The 19,830-nt window shown below is 40.0% G+C and overlaps 1 protein-coding gene across 2 annotated transcripts in view; it reads left to right on the top strand.

The window, feature by feature from the left end:
- Positions 1–19,830, top strand: part of LAMA4 (laminin subunit alpha 4) — a 97,899-nt gene that overhangs the window by 10,556 nt on the left and 67,513 nt on the right. For both annotated transcript variants that reach the window (XM_040552536.1, XM_040552537.1), the window contains exon 2: positions 11,255–11,356. In XM_040552536.1, coding sequence (XP_040408470.1) covers positions 11,255–11,356 — 102 coding nt within the window. The remainder of the gene's footprint in view (positions 1–11,254; positions 11,357–19,830) is intronic.

Genomic DNA, 19,830 nt, shown 5'->3' with positions numbered 1-19,830 from the left:
CACTGGAAGAAATTCTTTCATTGGTAACAATGTCAGAAATTGAAGATAATGCAGGAATTTGCTGTACTACACCAGAGCATTCATTATAAAATCTATCATGAATATTGATTTGGAGACTAAGCTAAAAAATGGGTTCCTCTCAGAAATGTTTATAATTTTCAAAATAAATTTGAAAGTTCAAAGAATTAATTTGTATGAGGTTTTTGAAATGGCAAATACAATAGAGTGAGTTTTTGCATGAAGTTATCTAACAGCTGTAGTGTCCTATTAAAAGGGGCAATTAACTGCTAGGCTATGATGTCACACACCAAATTATTTTCACCAATAATAATACTTAGAATGTGACCTTTCTAGTTCAGAATAATTTGATACTGTGGACCAGAGGTAATGAAAGCTTATAGAAATTATAAATAGTGCCTGGAGGCCTCGGGGAAGCCGGTGAGCAATCTTGTTTGTTTTTAATTCTCTAGGATTGTAAGACTTCAAAGCTCAGATAAATTTAGGAAAAGACAACAGAGAAGAAATAAAATTGCAGAGCAGATGTCTGCTTTTGTCTACACATTAGAAAGTCATGCAGTGTAGAGCAGGATTTCTGTCCATCTCTCTCTACACTGAGTTTGATGATAGAATATGTCTGGCCAATGGGTTTGGCCAGTTGGTTGGTTACTAACTTCTGAGAGCCTCATTCTGCAGAGAAAGACCAAGATCCCTCTGAAATGTCACTACATAGGGATTTATAGGTTCAAGCACAAAGACAGTGAAGTGAAGAATACAGAAATTCCCTAAATATCTTAAAAGCTCTCCTACAAAGTTAATTGCAATTTTTCTTGTGAAATTTTAACACAAATAATTTCTCTTTCTCCCTACTCCATTTGACTAATCCTTTTCATATATCTGGTATGCTCTGGCAGTAAATCCTTGCAGGTCACTCATAAAAGTTGTCCTCAAATACCAGAGTGTGGTCTATCCCTTGCAAAGGATGGAGACAAAAAATGGGAAAGAAAGACGGCACAATGCCAAGCAGTGCCGTCTAAGTAAGCAAATAATTTTGAAGCATGATTGTTTAGTTGGAAACCAAAAATGTTCTTTCATTGAAGGATTAAAAAGACCGGAAGTCGTTGGACTGGCAACCACTTTATAATCACTGCAGATATTGGAAACAAGTCATCACCATGGAACTGTCTGCCCATGAGGGGATATTCGTTATTCCTAGTGGTTCTGACCAGTTTTCTTAAAAGAAGTGACTTGTTTTACTATCATGGATTACATTGGGTACACAGAGGTTCTTCATTTTGTGAAAACTAGAGCTAATGGAAGTTCTGCAGACCATTTTCTTTGGTTTTACCATCCTGGGATTGACACCAACTCAAGGAAGCATGAAACTCTGTAATACATTTACCAGTTGTGCATATTGTGCAAAAGCAGAAAAGCTTACCTTGATCCAACAAATGAGGTGCACCCGGGAAGAGAATTAAAAAACATCCTGAAACCAATGGTGCAAATAGTAATAATTCATATTATTGAAATATAGCTATTATGTAGTTCTTCCATCAGAATACAACAAAGCCCTTTCCAAAGAGGACTATTGTCATTGTTCCGTTTCACATATTGAAAAAATGAAAGAAAGACTGATGTGAATGATCACACAAGAGATGAGCAGAATAATGTGTATTCCTGGGTCTCGATGTCTTTATGAACATAGTTAGGAACAATGGAGTCCGTGCACCAAAACAAGGTGACAAGTTTCTCAACTGTTCGGAGAGAAGCAGTATTTTTGCCTTGTGTTAATTTCAGACTTAATATAATGAAACTATCACTGTGAAGGTATTAGTAGACTAGAGGTGGAGGGCATGTCATGAAGTTGATGAGTGACTAGAACCAGGTGCGGGGAAATGCCAAGCGGGGAAGAGGAATAACAGGATGAATGGAAATCCAGACCAGAAGGACATGAGCAGAGAACAAGGTAGCAGCAGAAGGGCTGTGGGAACTGATGGGGGCCAAATGGAGATCCACAACCCATAAACGTAATGTTCTGATGTACCATTAATAGAAACAGGCCAAGAAAAGTAAAGAGGCCTCCCCCAAGAAGGGCCAATGAGAGACCATCTCATCTGGTTGGCATTTACTGTAAGACTGTTTAAGTGACATTCAAGACTCATTGCCAACAAGAGAGATACATAATACAGACAGAATTAAAAGGTATCCTATAAATAAAAACTAGAGTGAATGTGTGCTATAAATATAAACTAAGGAGCCATGGATTTAATGAATGTCTCACTATAAATAAACAGACCTACTGGAAAAAGCTGTCTGCAGCAAACCCCTCAAAGCTACAAGTAATCACCAAGCTTTTGAGGAAACTTGAAGCTACACAACTCTATCCATAAGAATATTCTTTCTCCTTTTGCAAACTGAAATCTGTACAAATTTGGGGGACCTGAGAGCTAGAAGAAATTGAGAAACAAATGATTAGTTGCTGTATAGATATGAATGTAAAAAAGCCACAGGACAATGAATGATGGTTAGGAGAATACTATAACCACCATCAAATACTTTTATATAAAGAGCCCAAAGATACCTTGTAGAAATATTTTCTCTGTCCTGCCCTCAAAAATCTGAACAAAATAAAGCAGAGAAAATTTAGAGAAATTTTACCCCAAGTCATACAGTTCACATAGGATTCAATTCCATCATATCCATTGTGTACATGGCCTACACATAGTTACATCAAATGTAGTTGTAAAGATGGATCCTTTCAGCAGGCTAGAGGAGTAACAAAAATGAAAAAGTTTAAATACAATTGTCTGATACTTTGACCATTTTCAGCTACTGAGAGGTAGAGACCATCCTCTCAAGCTTATCCTGTAGAAGTTGTTACAGGAGAAAATTTATCAATTTTGTTCTGCATTTCTTGATTTCACACTGTCAGTTATCTTGTGAACAGTCTAATATTTGTGCGCAGAGCAGAAGGGTGTAAAAGCTGTGAGGAAGAGGAACGGTGACATAATAATAAATAATGTTAAAAGTACCAAATAATATTAAAAGTACTGTTTTCATGAAGCTATCACTGACTTCCCTGCCCTTTCAGAAAACAGGAATCAGGAGTCTGATCATACAGAGGTGTTTGGCAGCATCTGTTGCTGGGTTCAGTGATATATATATATAGATATCCAACTTATGAAGTCCAGCAAGACAGTCTTTTGTTGTTAACTAGGCAAAACAGGAAAGACAGATTACCTGATGATACACACTGTTCAGATAACTTCCATGAGTTACTTACCTGTAAAATGCATATTGTCTCCTGGGGACAGAAAAAGACAGCATAGTTCTGTTTTGTATCAGCCAAATTCATCCCAAAACTTAGTTAACTGTATTTTCAGCTGTAGGGGATATTTGGTACAAAAATGTTTCCAGCACCCAAAGCCAGAGCAGGTGAGCTAGTGCCAGTGAATTCCCCACCCACAAGAGTGGAAAAGTCTGAGCTGAGATACACTGGAGTATCACACATTGCTTGGTTGGGCAGAGTACCAGCTGGGTAAGACATAAGATGGGGATAAAAGTTTTTGGCAGTTAATGCCCTGCAAGAAACAGGGCTCCATCTCAATAACTTAAAAAATTGTCTGTGTAGACAATTTAAAAGAGCATTAACTTATAAACATCCTATTAATCTGGTAAATGCAACCTCAGATTGGCCCAGCACAGATGTCTATTTGTAAAAGACAGAAATGCATGCAGACTTTTCTGTCTGCTAATCCTACACAACAAGCACAGTTTGTAAGTTTTCTAGTGACCTTGCAGGTCCATCCGGTGACTCTGAGACCAAGGCAGCAATGAGCTTGGCTGTGTCAACACCAGGATCCTGCAGAGCAAATATAGCTGTACCTTTTCCCAACAGTTAACCCTTGCCCATCCCCATGTACTCACACAGAGTTGAAACCCTCTCCAGCCACAAGACACTCCTAAAAACTATGCATGCAGAATGCTCGAACCAAAATATAGCATTCAGTGGCTAAGCACCTTGCCTGTGATCTGTAAAAGTGCATGGTAGCTGTGTAAGAGGACAAAAAGCCCAGGGTTCCTGAGAGTTTTGCTCACCAGTAGCATATGTTGGCACCGAGCTGCAGTTGCACACATTGTATACAGTACAACTGTCAGATTTTGTTTTTTGGCAACAAATGGAAAGGGATTTCTCCTGCAGGTCACTAAAGGCAGGAAGGTCAGGACAGTGGGGCACAGTGTCATTGCAGCTCTTTCTGTTTGCATGAAGTTTCCCAGCAGACTGAAGAACTAAATCTTTGTGTCTACACTCATGAATAACATGTCTTTGACCTGAGGAATTTGAAACGTCTGTTATTCTGCTCCCAAGGAACAAGGAATGGTCAAATGTCCATCAGCCTGCAATTTGCAGTCTGGATTTTTAAAAGTCCATATTTAAAAGTACTGGACGTTAATTATGCTTTGATCTGAGAAGCAGATGTAGAAGTCATGTTGGTGCCCTCAGTACTTCCTTGCTGAATGAAACACCCTAAGTAGACTCTGTATGAGGTAAAAAAGAGTGCTTTGTAGTTAATGCTTTCCAAATATGATAAGCTGTACAATTTATGCCTACCCAGAGTGGTTTAGAGCTAGGATCTCCAGGGGTCAAACCCTTTGTTTACCTACATACCAGTTTGGCCAAGCAGTATTTTTATTGCAGTAAGAAGTGTGCCTTTTGGAGGGAGCCAGAAGCTGTCCTTAGAATGGGGTCATGCTTCAAGGAGCTGCCAGCCACAAGCTCCGCAGATTGTCCGAGTCACTCACAACAATTTAAAATTCTTCTTCCCAGATGCATCCAAAATGTTCAATTGAGGCTTGAGCTGGGAATGAATGTGACAGCCTTCACATGATGCCAGGGATCAGTTTTGCTCTCTGTAAAATGGGATAATCTTGTATCTCACAGCCATGTCTTAGAACAAAAGTCCCTGTTTGCAGTGAGCACGGAGTATCTCAGATGACAATACAAACTCTTAATAATAATTGCTTACAGATTTATTTCTTAAATATGTTCAATGCTCTCCAAAGCCATCCAGTTGAGATGGGACAGAGTTACTAGCAGCAATAAGAACAATTCCCAGATACCAAATGTCTGGAGGTATTTTAAAGCTCTTCATAAAAATTCTAGATTTACCAAAGGTGTTAGCATATATTTTATTTGCAGATTTTTGAACACACAAGTGTTCAATGGAGAAGGTAGCACCAGGGCAGGGTAATATAACAGAGCTCCCTTTGAAAGCTAGTAGTAAATATCAGAAGAGAGACAACCTTGATGAAGGGAAACATCCCAAGATCATACTCTGAACTGGCCAGAATCAAGCAAACTCAAATGTAGCAAAAAAATTGCTTGGGTGATTCAGGGTGATACACCTGAGCTAGCTTTGCAAGTCTCCCTTCGCAGTCAGGAGCGATCAACAGGCGCAGCTGACCTACTTTAGACACATTTTCATGTAAAAGGAATTAAAACACACAAAGGAAGTCTAGCTGGCTTCTTCCCATGTGGATGTCTCCAAACTGCTGACTCCTAGCCTGCTGTGGTTTGGGCTTCCTAAACACGCAGTCCTGCTGCTCAGCTGTGAAGGTTGCGGGCCAGGACGGCCCTACACTCACACGGCCACAGCTGTACTAGCACAGAAATGCACCTGGGGCAAGGAGGTCCTCTGAGGATCAGCCTGGGCCTGTCTTCATTGCTGACACAGACAAGCCAGGTGGGACCTGCTGAATGCTGAAAATTTGGCTTAGCTAGGGATTGAGCATTTCTGAGCAGGAAGATTCTATTGTAGGTGACAAAGACCAGGAATCTCTTTAGAAAAGAGTCCTACCTATTCTGAAGAAACCAGAGAAATTTGGAATAACATCAAATCAAGTGTACAGTAGAGGACTACTTTCTCAGAGCTGTTTGTGTAATTCTCTAATTAAAAAAAAATAATTAAAGAAATAAAAGTACCAGAAGATATTCAAACAGGAAAACGTCTTTATTTTTAGGAAGGGCAGTAGGCTATTTATCTCAAGTTGGCCTAAGCAAACAACCTTCAAAAAGGCTCCAGTACTGTGGCTGCCAATTCTAAATAAAAAAAAAAAAAAAAAAAAAAAGGATATATAAAATAAACAAAAGCAAGCATGTTTGGGTTGGGTTGAGAAATGTCCCCAGAGAGCAGATGGCTATTGTTTCCATGGCAATGCCATGTACTTTTGTACTTTTTGTACAGCAGATTGGTCTCTATTACATACAGACCCACAGATCTTAAAATGGGTGAAGGATATTTACAGTGTTCATTCACCCCTGTATAGCCAAAGATAGTTTCACAGAATCAGTGTTATGTTGAATCCTAAACTTCTGTTTAGCTAAACCCTACTAACCAGAAAAAACATTACCTCTTGATGTGACGCTGTCAAGAATAGAAGAATCCATCACTCTGCTCAATTTGTCTGATTCTTTTCATCAATGCAATGAAAATGTGCTTTATTTACTCGCATCTCTGATTCTGACAGGTTTCAATAGATGATGCTATGCCTGTATCTCCTTATATCACAGGAGTAACATTTTTCTCTTTTCTTTTCCCTAGGTTCTGGGGCAAAGCTTGATAATGTTGAAGTAGCTTCTCTTCTCTTCTCTTCTCATGCTACAATCATTTGTCTAGCCTCTTGACATATGAAGAAGTAATGTGAGGGGTTGCGAGAAACAAAAAAAAGTGCATTTTTGCCTCATAGAATAAAAAAATCACTGTTGTACATAAAATACGAGTGTTTATGACAAAGGATTGAAATTGTTTGTACTTTCATAGGTCTAGGATATTAGTTAATTAAGGTAATTTTAATTTCATCATAGGCCTGTGAGTTTATACAATTTAAATGTGACCAGGCTGCATTCAGTTTCACTACCCTGAATTGACTTTTAATGTGAAAATCTACTAACACCATAGTGTTTTATCCTTGCCTTCAGGTCTGAACATTCATGCAGCCTACAGAGGATCCTTCTCAGACCTGGAAAGCAGCATGCCTTTTAACTCTATCTCTAGTAGCAAAGCGAGTAACACTCCTAGCCAGTTAAAACCAAGTCTCAGGCAACACTAGACTTAGCAGTGACTTGACAGCTGATGTGACAATATGTGACTGCTACTTTGAGTGCTGTTCTTCAGCTTCAGTGCCCCCAGAGAACCATCTGTATCCTCTTTTACAATGGTCCTGGAGGCATGCACCATCTTTTGCTTCTGGTTTTGTTCTGGGTCAGATGCAAGGAGGCCCCTGGTCCAAGACTCGAAGTCATGAGTATGAGGAATATAACAAAGGCTGAAATTGCTTAACGTAGATCATTTAACCCTGAACCCACCTCTCTCTGTGTACCCCAGCACTCAAGAAAAAGTTCTGGAATTAACAAACACTGGTGAGGATCCAAGGAGCCTTTTACTGCAGAAGAAAGAGACCCTTTGTGCTTTTATATGTTCACAGGAAAGTCACAAGTTCCAGTACTAACTAAAGAGACATGACATGTTTTCTTACCATTGATGCAGAGTCAATAGCTACATCTGAATTACTGAATAAAGCAGTCTGGGGACCTCCTAGTCGAGTAGCATAACACAGCACATGTCCACATGCTTAAACTCCGTCTGTGTTTGCCCAAAAAAGAGCAGTCCCAGACATGTTGCCTCATGGGAACATGTCCTAAGAGATGCCATGCTCTGAGCTGTGCCTGGACATTGTCAGGAAAAGAGCAATCTGTCAAAGAGCAAAGTCAAGGCAGAAAATGAACCAGCAGTCAGCATGGATGTTCATAAGCCACTGTCTGAAACCATGCCCTGTCCTTTCTTTAGTTGGCTAAGGCAGATGTAACCACAGAGAACACTCTGTGCATATTTACCAGCACAGCACTCTTTTGGGAAAAGCAATGCAGAAGAGACAGGGTCACAACAAGCATGCCTACCCCAGTGTGGCTGCACCAGTGTTGCTAGCTGGCAGTGTGGAAGGAATGGGGACCTGGTACTGCACTCAGCTGCTCAGGTGCAGATCAAGAGCAGCTGCAACCAACCAAATTGGTAGAACTGCTTCAATATAAATGGGAGCAAACTCATAACCCTGTGTATCTAGACTGCCTTCCATCTTCAGTCCCATCTTGCACCCATACCATCAGAAGGGTTTAAAGCAACAGTGCATGACTAGGGACTCCACAGCACTTGCAACACTGCAGCTGGTTCTTGTTTTTAAGAAATGTAATAATGAAAGCCAAGTGCAAGGGGGGGAGAAAATTAAATGCACTATGGGTATAAAAGATTTTCAAGAGCTCAGCAACATCCACATTAGATTGGACTTTTCGGCTTCAACTGGAATAAACATTGTCCCCTTGGGGAAAAAAGAAAAAAATATATATATACACATAATAATTACAAAGATGTAATTGCTAATGCAGACCTAGCATTTTGGCCTACTGATTGTCTTCAGCATTCAGAAACAGACAGTAGATGGATATGTTCCTCACTCAATTGTCTACATAACAATTTTTTGGGGAGGATATTTCCATTTTGTTCCAGAGCTCTTTGTGCTTTGTATGCAATTATTTTGTGCTCCCAGAACATTCAGCCATTTGAATCCCTCAATTAGCTCAACACTCTAACACTTCTTTTTATAAATATGATGTTGGCTCACGCCCTGGAACAACTAACAGATCACTCCATTATCACTAGTAGGGCAAGGAGCAACAAAAATATATCAGAATAATTGAGAATGCCTGAGAAAATTTCTGAACCCCAAGCAAACAACTGTATCCAATTTTCCTCCCATTCCCATCTCCCTCATAGTATTGATTGTTAATACCTCATTTCTGGTTTAAATTGATGCAACCCAGGGTTTAAAATAGTACATTAAAATAGTGAGCATCAGCACCTTCCAAGCTGTTGTGATGAACTGAGGAGTTATAGGGAGATAATATTGTCAGAAGTTACCCAGGTGACTTAGGAGCCTACCTCTCATTCTCAAGAGGGGGTCTGACAGCCACAACAGCAGACACATCCCAGACTAAGGTAGATGTCTCAAGGGGCTGAGAAGTGCGTCTGCTGAGAGTAGGGGGTAAGCTGGTTTCCAGCAGGCTCCAGTGGCAGCCATGCAAATCTGGCCATATAGCTGGAACCACTGATGCTGGGCTGAACTACACCTAACTTGCTACTGTTGTGAGTGAACTAGATAAAAGCTTGCTTGTGACTGCAGTACAGACGTACCCTTTGCTGAAGTTTATAGGATATTAGATTTATGGCCACCTGAAGCATTTGCACAGACACCTTTGCATATACTCATACATTTCCATTGTCCATATTCATCATCATATGTGAAAAAGGATTTTGCTTAGACCTGCAAAACCAAGAAAGCTTTTGGACAGACACTAGTGGACCAGCTAGGACCACCCACCAGCTGAAGGGCATAGGAGAACATAACATGCCTTAGAACTGTATGGGTGGAGAGAAATATTGCCAAGAAAGACACTGGGAAACGAATCTGTTTTCAATTTAGAAAATAATTGTCTGCCTTCCACAGTGTGTGGCGTAATCATTCAGCTGAAATCCTTAGTCTAGTGGGAGCCAGTCCTACAGTTCTGTGTTAAGACTAAACAACTGAAACAAGCAGTGCAAACAGATAGTATTTCTGATGTCCCAAAGTGGATATGGATGAAGGCTTTTCCTCCGAGGAGCTATTATCTAAGGAAGTGTTTCCAAAGCAAGCCGGATAAAAAATGGTGTGTAAGAATATTAAAGGCAACTGAGTTTTCCATTTATGTTCATCTCAGCTCCTCAGAGCTCTCTGGGATAAGATTGGATTAGTGATTCATTTGTAAGCCTGTTTTTTAAAGCTTGTTGTTAGTCATCTCATAAGATATGTTATTTCATAAATGAGCAGCTCATCCAACTGGATAAAAGCATCTATCCACCCTTGAGAGTGGAAACTCTCACAGAGATGAACCTCGGGATTGCTGGCTTTTGCTGCCCAGTGTCCCACAACTGTATCTGTAGCACAACGCAGGCATACGAGCTCAGGTCCCAGAAGCAATGGAGCTAAGTTCACTAGCCCCAGCCACCAGCAGGCCAGTGAGCAGTGCCACTCACAGGCTAGCTTTTGCAGCCAGTGGACATAACACTGAGCAGCACTGAATGAATATTGTAGTCTTGTTGTTCTTGTCATAGCTCAGAGTGGGCGTGCAAAGGCCCAGTGCAGAAAAGAAATCACCCTTTATTTCATGGCAACCTAGGAAGATGAGGAAGAGGAAGATTCAGAGGAAATCCAATCCTGATTAGACCAGTATAATAAATAATAAGTGTCATACCTTGTGCACATGCAAATTATGTAAGATCATGACCTTCTGGTTTGCTTGAATTTCCTACTTTTTTCAAGAGCAAGTGACCTCAGAACACAGAAAGCATTGTGTAGTCAGCTACAAAAGATATTTCAGGAGAGCCAAGTGTACCTCAGGCTCTGACGATTATATCTCTTTAAGTGCTAGCAAAAAGAGGGTGTGGTAAATAATTTCTGAAGATCTGAATGATACGCTGGGGCCTTCACAGAAGCTCTGCAACAACACTGCAAGAGTTATGCAAGAGTAAGAGCTTTAAGATCCAAAAGTTCATGAGTCTGCGTGGATCTAACATCATCTGTGTGATGCAGGGAGACTGCTACAGAGGGTGAGCAGGCACTGCCTGAGCAACAGAGGTTGCTCCTGAGATCAGCTTCTTCATGTCTCACCAACTTTGCTCTAAGATGGAAGTTCCTCAGTGGAGAACAAGAAGTTACACATAATAGATGCAAAAGCAATCCTCTCTCATTTTATTTTTGTCTTTAAGTAAAAGCGATTCTTTTCCTATGAATATACCTTCTTTACTGAATAATGATCAGTAACTTCTAGTTAACCCATCCTCTAACACAAAATGCAGTAGGAACCTGGCAGCCCACCCCCCAACCCCACACTGCCGGCACCCAGTGCTGATCAGGGGCAGCACACAGGCAGGGGTGCTGGCAGCTTAAACATCGTGAGGCAAAAAGCAAGCACCAGGGCAGGGAGCATAAGAACAGACCGGAGTTCAGCAGTGTGTGTAGTCTGCTGCGATAGGGTTGTGGAGTGTGCTCGCGGGAGACCTGACAGTTGTAGTTCTCGCTTTCCCCTGCCTCATGCTTTCCCCTGCCAAACCTAACTCTCAGAATACACAGGCATAGGAAATACTTTATTTTTATTCTCTTGTTGCAGGGATGCCAAGAAGGATTTTACCGTACCAGCTCAGGAAAATGCTCTCCTTGCAACTGTAATGGCAATGCAAACAGATGCCTTGATGGATCGGGAATCTGTGTGGTAAGGAGTTCCTCGGCCACTCCCTCATGGAATGACAGCACTAGTTTTTGTATCTTTTTTCTGATAACATGAACCTTTTCACCTTCTTTTTGCTCTTGCATGAGGCTTCACATGAAAGAAATATTTCCCAGGCAAACCCAAGAAACTGTGGGCCATGGTCTGACTCTACTATTAACATCAATGCCACCAATGCTCAGTTTCAATATAAAGCAAAAACTGTCCCATGGGAGCTTTTTGCTGAAGGTCAGGGCCAAGATGAAAACAATAATGAGATTATCATAGCCAAATTTCATTCTCACTCTAATTATCTCTGCAGATTCAAAACACTTTTTTGCATGCAGTATTTGTGAGAGTTAGTATGCTGGGGAAAATGTTTAGTCCATTAGAAGTGTGGAAAGAGTTTGTGTCCCCCCAGAGAAAAATGCATAAATTCAAACACATTTCATTCTCCCTCTTATGAATACAGTGCTGTATATCATATAAACAATTTACAATGGTGAGTGACCCCTGTGAGTGTATACACATGTGTTACCCATAGTAATTCTGCTTCATGGCAGCCTCCTGCTGTGAAGGAACAACGTGAGGAGGTTGAAATAATACACCAAGGGAAGAGCATGTTGAACTCCAAGGTAGTATTACAATTTCCCATATGTTCGGTCTCACTCATTATCAGCTCAGACAAAAAGCTGTGAGTTGCATTAGTAGTTGATCGCTTGTAGCTCCAGAGCAAAATTCAGGGCAGTAAAACCAACTCCAATTACTAATGGGTAATCAGAGCAGTAATATGGTAAAGAAAGGTTGGAAGTTAATACTGTAATGTATCTGAACCACATAGCGAGAGCTAGGCATTAGTATACTCTTTACAGGTTTGTATAGATCCCAGAGCTCCAGTCTTTGCCATGGATTTATTGTGTTACTTTTGACAAGTCATAAACCTTTGCCCTCAGTTTGTCTCTTTGTAAAATGGCCTTATAATATTCACATACTTTGCATTGCTGCAGCTTCTACCAAGTTTTCAGTTATAGCTATACACAGTGCCATGCTCCATGGAATATTTCCATTTCCATTCCCATGGGAGGAAGACAGTGCAGCTGTTCAGCCCAGGAATAATTATTATGGCTTGGCCACTGTAGTGTGCATAGGATCGGCTAGTTTCTGCAGAACACATATTGGACTAATTGGTTAACATTAAATTTTTTAAATGGTTTTACATTGTGAGGCATTCCCAGCTATTCTCTTTCACATGCACATGACTTCTGTGCATGGGAAAATGACAAGAGGAAGTTTCTGATGGAAAACTTGAGAACAAGAGGGACAGCTTAGCAAATGTCTGCTTCTCATGACTCTGGTAACCAAAGAGTTTCTGGAGTAGAATATATGAGGTAGGAAAGTGATTATATCCTCAGTTTACAAACACAACAGAAGACTTGCTTCCTGTCTTCTACACAAAATGAGACTGATATCAAGAGCTGGAGAGAAAGAAAAAAAAAGTTGCTGTATCATCAGGAAATAATCTCAAAGGATCTGTATATTCCTGACTGATGTTTCTCTAGGATACTAAACTCCCTGACTTGATCAGGTAGTAAAGAACAAACTAAGGGCTAAAGCCCAGTTTACTGCTTGAGTTCAAATAAGCCATTTGCATGGCTGTTCTGAATGGTTTAATAAGCCATTAAGCTCAGGCCATTTAAGTTCAGGCATGATAAGAAAACAGAACCAGAGATGCCCATGGGGACTGCAACAACAGGACTTCACTGAGGATGTGGAGATTTCCAGGGAAGATCTTTCAATCTTCCAACTGGTGAAACTGGTAAACCACGAAGTGTGACTGAGAAAGTCTGGGAGAATAAATGCTTAAAGAAAGAAAAATGTAATTTGGATTAAAACAGGCAGAAGCATGTTAGATGAATGAATGAATAATTTGGGGAAAAGAGAGTTGACAGTTAAGAACATGATTGGTGTTAGAATAAGCAGTCAAAGTAGCCACCCCTAAGGGCCATTCTTGAGAAGCACAGGAATGGATCTGACCAAAGTGTTCTGTGGGCTGAGCTTGGGCCAGAGAGCAGTAGGCATCTGTATGGCTGGGAATTTCAGGGAATAGATAGGACCACATGGTAATGAGAGTCCACTGGTTTCTCCCTCTTTAATTTTTAGGCAAATTATTCCAATGAATGTTGAAGTGGTAACCACCACACCTGATAGTTAGACATAAGACTTTCTGCATTCTGTTAATTTTTGAAATGCTGAGGGAGGGAGGGAGGGAGGAAGGAAGGAAGGAAGGAAGGAAGGAAGGAAGGAAGGAAGGAAATAGAGATGAGAGAGAGAGAGAGAGAGATTCTGTTCATATCCTTCACTATTGTTGTTGTTGACCTGCATTTATATCCATATAAACCTGTTATCTCCCTGCTTCTAACATGCAACTCTGTTCTGAAGTTTTATCACAGACTCCCCAGTGGCAACCCAGGTTACTCTAACCTGTGTTATAGATGTTAATGAACAGCCTTAGCAGAAGATTTTTAGATGAACTGATGTTCAGCAAAGTTAAAAAGTTTTATGTTTGCATGTTTATTCACACAATTGAATGATTTAAGTGTTTATATATATATATATAAGTTAATTCTGCTAACAATGATGGGAGACAACATGAAAATAATAATAACATTGTATTCTGTGGGTGGATAATTATTTTTTATTGTTGTTTAAATAATAACTAAGCTGTAAGAGCTGGATAAATGAACAAGCTTCAGGCATTATGAAAATGAAAAAGTACCCTACTTCAAAAGGGATGAAATGTAAGGGTCAGATTCCATACAATGCTCTAAGACCTTCATATTATGCAAATCCCCCAAATCAGTTCAGTGAATGTAGTTCCCACTGCATACAAATTAATGAAATTTTCATTGGCCTCTGCCCTCAATTTGAAATCAAATAAAATTAAACTGCTATCAATGAAGCCTTAGGGTAAAGTACTCACATCCTTAATTCCTGCTGACATAAGTATCTATCATCTGGTCCTGTTTTAAAATTTCTCTCAGCTTATTCATAGAGTGTAAATCCAACCCATTTGTCTCTAAAAGCCTATCAAATGATATAATCAATGAATCAACAATCTCATTGGGTAACTAGACAGAAGAAATTATTGCAAAGAGCCTTTCTTGGATAGATGTCCACATAAAACTGGTACAGAAATCAATCACGTCATCCTGTGATTATAACTGCAGAGCCACTCAGCCCATTTTTTAGTGTGCCCAAGTGTTAGAAGAGCAGTCAGCACAGTGTAAACTCCATTTGTGATATAATATAATACAGATGTCAAATAATACTTCATTTCAAATACATTATCTGGTAATGCATGTAAGGCTGATAGGGGAAGAAACATTAATTTTTTGTATTGATTTTAGACTTTGATATTTTAATAGTATTTTAACCTTCTCAACCCTAGCTAAAAGAGGAAAAGGAAGTCACTTGTAGGACCATGTAGCTTTTGATTTTGGAAACATTCATATATGTGATAACTGGGTCAAACTATAACAACTACAAGTTGCAGTCTGCAGATAGAGTGATGTGCATTTCTCCTGCATAAAGCCCAAGCAATGAGGTTTACTGTCAGTAAGATCTGAAGATATGAGGGGAACATTTTGCCTCTTTCACCACCTCCAGACCCTACCCCACCAACAATCCACAGCTGGGCTATTTCTTTAGTGTCTTTGTTGAGGGATCAGCTGTTGAAAATTCAGCCATGGCAGCAGGCTTCAAATGACTTGAAAACTGAGCAAAACATCACAGCAGCCATGATGATCATCTCTGAAATGAGTGGCATACAGAGATGAAAAAGCTTGCCTAAAACAATGAGCTCTAATACTATATGCCATTAGCAACATAGGCAGGTTTTACGATATTAAAAATTTTGCATTACATTAGGAAGGAAGTCACTTGAGGTGGCACAGTACTATGACAGTGACTTCAGAAGAACACAGCGAAATGAATTGGCAGTCTGAAAGGATTAAAAAATTGTAAAGTTGGATATCCTGACAAAATTTTTGTTGGACTGAGTTATCAGTGTGCAATAACCACAGAAAGTGGTTACTGCTATTAATGGAGGGTAAATATTATTCTGTGGTTAGATCTTCATAAATGCATAAAGGCACACAGAGCAGGAACAGTAAGTCTGGAGAGAACATTACAGCTTGTGTGTGCCTACCTACAAAACTTCAAGTGCTATGTTATCCTCTGCTACATATATTTGATCGGTATGTATATAAGGTATCCAAAGAGTACACAAAAATAAATAGATGGATCGATAGATATATAAGTAGATAAAGACCATTTTCAGAACAAGAAAGGCCAAAGGATCATAATGATGGAGAGGATAAATTCTCTGGTATCCTTTCCAGCCTTTTATGGAATTCTTGACAATAGAATGTATTGTCGTGTAAGTGATTTGTGTTTAAGTGTTTGGGTTTACATCTGAGTGGAAAGGTTGGAACCAATTTGGCAGTTCTGCCTGAGAGGATAATATGTTCCACATGATTGCCAAGGCAGGTCTGGAGATCCGCCAGTGGATCTACAAACATCCATCAAGCACGACCACAAAACCACAGGGAGCTAGCAGAACTCTCCAGCTTATTAGGTACTCCTGGCTTCATGAAGAGCCTTGCAGCTTACAGCTCACTATTTCCTTCTTTAAAGATGGACTGCATCTATCTATAGTGCCCAAGGTGATACACCTTTGGAAAGCTAACAAGAACAACAGTCTGGTGTTGAAATGCAGCCCTTGTCCAGAGGGTTTTTGTACACACTTGTCAGAAGTGCCAGTGCTAATAGTCTCAGTGCCTCAGATGGAGAAATTTCCCTACCCCTTGGCTCTGTTTTAACACAGAATATTTGCTGTCCTAACAGTTTTACTATTGAAAACTTGCAACAACGACACTAACGCGATCACTTTCCCTGCACAGCCTCTTCAAGAGGCTTGTAGGAAGCCAGACCAAGACTGCAAGGAAGTGCTGCCCTTGCTCTCACACTAAGCTAAGGTAAGTGATGGATGGAGAAAGTAGAGAGCCAAATGTTTTTGGCAAGACATGAACTCCCACTTTACTCAGTACAGGACAAGATCTACAAACCAAAACTTTGACATAGATGGGCTATAATGACCCACACCAGACAAGTTTCAGAGCTGAGTTTTGTTGCTATTCTCATTATTTCAGGTGGTCAGCTGTCTTTACGTTACACGTAGAGGTTACACAACATTTAGTGTTTCTTTTTACTGCCTCATCTCTTCCATGAAATTTTGAAAGCTAACTGCAGCTCACCCACAGTGGCTGGAGAGAGAAGGATGAAATCATAAACCTTAAAGATGAAAAAGATAAAACACGTAAATCTCATGGCTTTCAAGTCATTATGCTGAAGTACTTTTTTTACTATTATTATTTTGGGACAGCAATGAGCTTTGGCATGCTGGCATGGGCACTACTACGCAGCTCTGTAACCTCAGATAGGAGGGCATGTCACAGATATGGAGAATTTTAAATCTGCATCCAGATACTATACCTCAGGCCAATCTCTACTGGCCTAGCAATAAATACAGACAGACTGGACAGTAATATAAACCAATTTCATCACTCTACACATATAATTTATTTATTCCCATACAATCTTTCTACATTAACAATTGCTACAAAACTGCCTCTAAGAAGAACAAGAAATAAGGGAGAAAAAAAATAAATCAGTTCTTGCTATCTTGTAACAATGACTGCTTTCATCTGCAAAGTAATATTCAGAATTCCTAACCGAGGTTTGAGGGTACTTCCAGATTTCACAGATAATCTTTTTAGGGTTTATTTTATTTGAAGTAGTATTTTGTTCACTTTACTAGCCTCACTAGAAGCAGGGCTGGATATTAACTTTTGTTGACCTGGAGAGCCTCCATACCATCCCGTATTAGGTGCCTAACAGGGGTGCCCTGCATCATTCTGTGCTAGGTCCTGTCTTTCTCCTTTAACTCTAGAGGGTACAGAAAATTTGTCATCTATCTGTTACCTGTGGCACCTAGGCAGGTACAGCCTGCCTAAATTGCACTGTGTTAGCCTTTCAAGGAAATAACCTTCCTAAAGTAATTGTCTAAATGGCACATTTAATGAAGCCAGTGCCTCTGAAGACCATTAAAAAGAGCTCTTCTCTCTTCAGGATCCTAAGTTAAGGTGGAACAGATTCCCACATCTTAGACTTTTAGTAATGTTCATTTGCAGAAAAGCATGTTTGTCTTTTGGGGGGACAAATTATAATTTTACTTGTCCTGCCTGAAGAGAATCAACAAACTCTTCAATATTATTTCTGCACAAGCATATTTACAGAGCAGAACTGCATCACACTAAGTGCTCCGTGATCTCAGAACAGCAATTCTGGTTTTGCTTTCCAAGCAGAGAAGTGCAGGAGCTCAGTGATGACAATCACTCCCCCCACAGCACCTTTTCATGTGCAAATATGTGGAGTACAGATGGTTACAGTAAGGGCAAAGTAGAAATGCTCACCCTGACTGATGACGCTCCATGAGACCAGAGCAGTGTGACCAGCAAAGGTCAAACTAAGGCATTTTCTAACACAGGAAAATACAATCCAGCCACTCTGTCATATGACACGTTGCTGCTGGCATAATGACGGATGAATGATGGTGTGTTATATCCTCGTATAGAAGCTTTCAGAAGCCAGGCTGTTATTACATCAGATTACTTCCTCTGAAACTGAATTGTCCAAGGAAAAAGGACACCTCTGCCTACTTTTGCTTTATGAAAATAAAGGCTGTATTAACATGGGCATATGGAAAGAATTCAGCACAGACCTTTAGCTTAATGTAAATTCCAAACATAGTTTACCAGAAAAAAAAAAAAAAAGTATTTTATAGCTTTGTTGCAATACTTTTCACTGCACAGCTCTGTCTGTTTTTGTGAACTGTACCATGTCTCACTCTGTTCTGTGCAGACAGGCAGCAATTTTCTGCTAGCTTCAGTGCTTGATGTCCTAAGAGACATATCAAATGACAATTTTCTAGAGATCTTTACTTCAATTTTCCTTGTCTTTCAAAGGAAACAAACAAACAAAAAAAAAGTATACTGAGTTGCTTTATTTGAAAAAAAATAGACATGAATATTACTAAACATGTTTCACAATTTTGTGAATTCCTTTGAACAAACCACTGAGACAGAAAAGGCTGTGAACAATCACACACACAGTCAGATTTATGACACCTACTGTAAATGATGCCTTTCATTCTAAAACAGGTATGAATACTTGCACCAAGAATACCCCTTGTAATTCTTACAACAAAGCACTTTAATATCCAGTGTCTCAAAGAATGCTAATTGGAATTCCATTTTTTATCCCATGATTATTTCTCAGTCAAAAGTGGCCAGTTCAGAAGCAAAACATTTTTCTCAAACTACAAAACCAACCCCACTTAGCGCTGAGAATCCCTCGTGAGCTGCAGGGAGGGTATCCTCCCTCCTTCAGCGATGTCTCATAGGCTTACTGTAGTCAGTAGCTTTGTTGGAGATGCCAAGATAACACAAAATAAAACATAAAAGGACACCTTTTATCACTTTAAAACTGTAATTCTAAATATCCACAGGAGTGCTGATTTGTTAAATAAGATAACGACACTTCGACATAATCACTAGAGAAAAATCTCAAAAGTGTCTCCAGCACTCATCTACGATGTTCTTTGGGGTAAAAGGGCCTTTTAGCACTTCCCTTCAGTTTAGAAGTTGAAAAGCACTGCAGATTTAAGGAGCAGCATTGGCTACCCTGCTGCCCTGCTGTTATCATCCCAAAAGTGTCTGAGCTCTGGAAACCAGTAATGGATTTATTCTGCTAGTACCCACATGTTGTCTGGGGAGCTGAGGCCAAGAGAGGTGATGTGAATTGCTCAGAGGGAAAATAAAGAGCATGACGAAGGCTGCAATTGAATGCAGCCCACCTGAGGCCTCTGTCAGCACTTTAGATACAGGATCCTTCTTTCTCTTTGAGCTCTCAATGCCCACACTCTCATCTCTTTCTTGTGGTGCATTAAAATTGCATGTGCATTGAATAATGACAAACACGAGCTATTTTTTAAATGGTGTTAGCCTTCCACTGCCTCTTGTCTCACACCACGTGTCACAGCAGCCTTGTGGTTCGTGCACTCTTGCAGGAATAGAGTGCAAGAGCTGGACATCTCCACAGTGGCTGCCCGTAGCTCTGCCCTTGTTTACTCCTCTCGGCTTCTCTGCTCTCACCAGGCTTCTTTCCTCCCCCTTGTCTGAGTCAAAATTTCTTTCTTTTCTCATTTTAGAGCCCTTTTGTTAAAAGAACTTTCTGGTTTTGTGCATAGTAAATACTCTCTTTACATCAAATATTACTATGAAAAACCACTTTATGCTCTGCAACTATTTGTGTCTAATTCATTTAAAGATCCATGGAGAAAGAGGCTGGCCTTTTTCTTT

This window comes from Cygnus olor, chromosome 3 (assembly GCF_009769625.2).
Source record: "Cygnus olor isolate bCygOlo1 chromosome 3, bCygOlo1.pri.v2, whole genome shotgun sequence".
In the NCBI taxonomy this organism is placed as follows: domain Eukaryota; kingdom Metazoa; phylum Chordata; class Aves; order Anseriformes; family Anatidae; genus Cygnus; species Cygnus olor.
The sequence above is the reverse complement of the archived record's forward strand: the minus strand, read 5'-3'. Positions and strand labels throughout refer to the sequence as shown.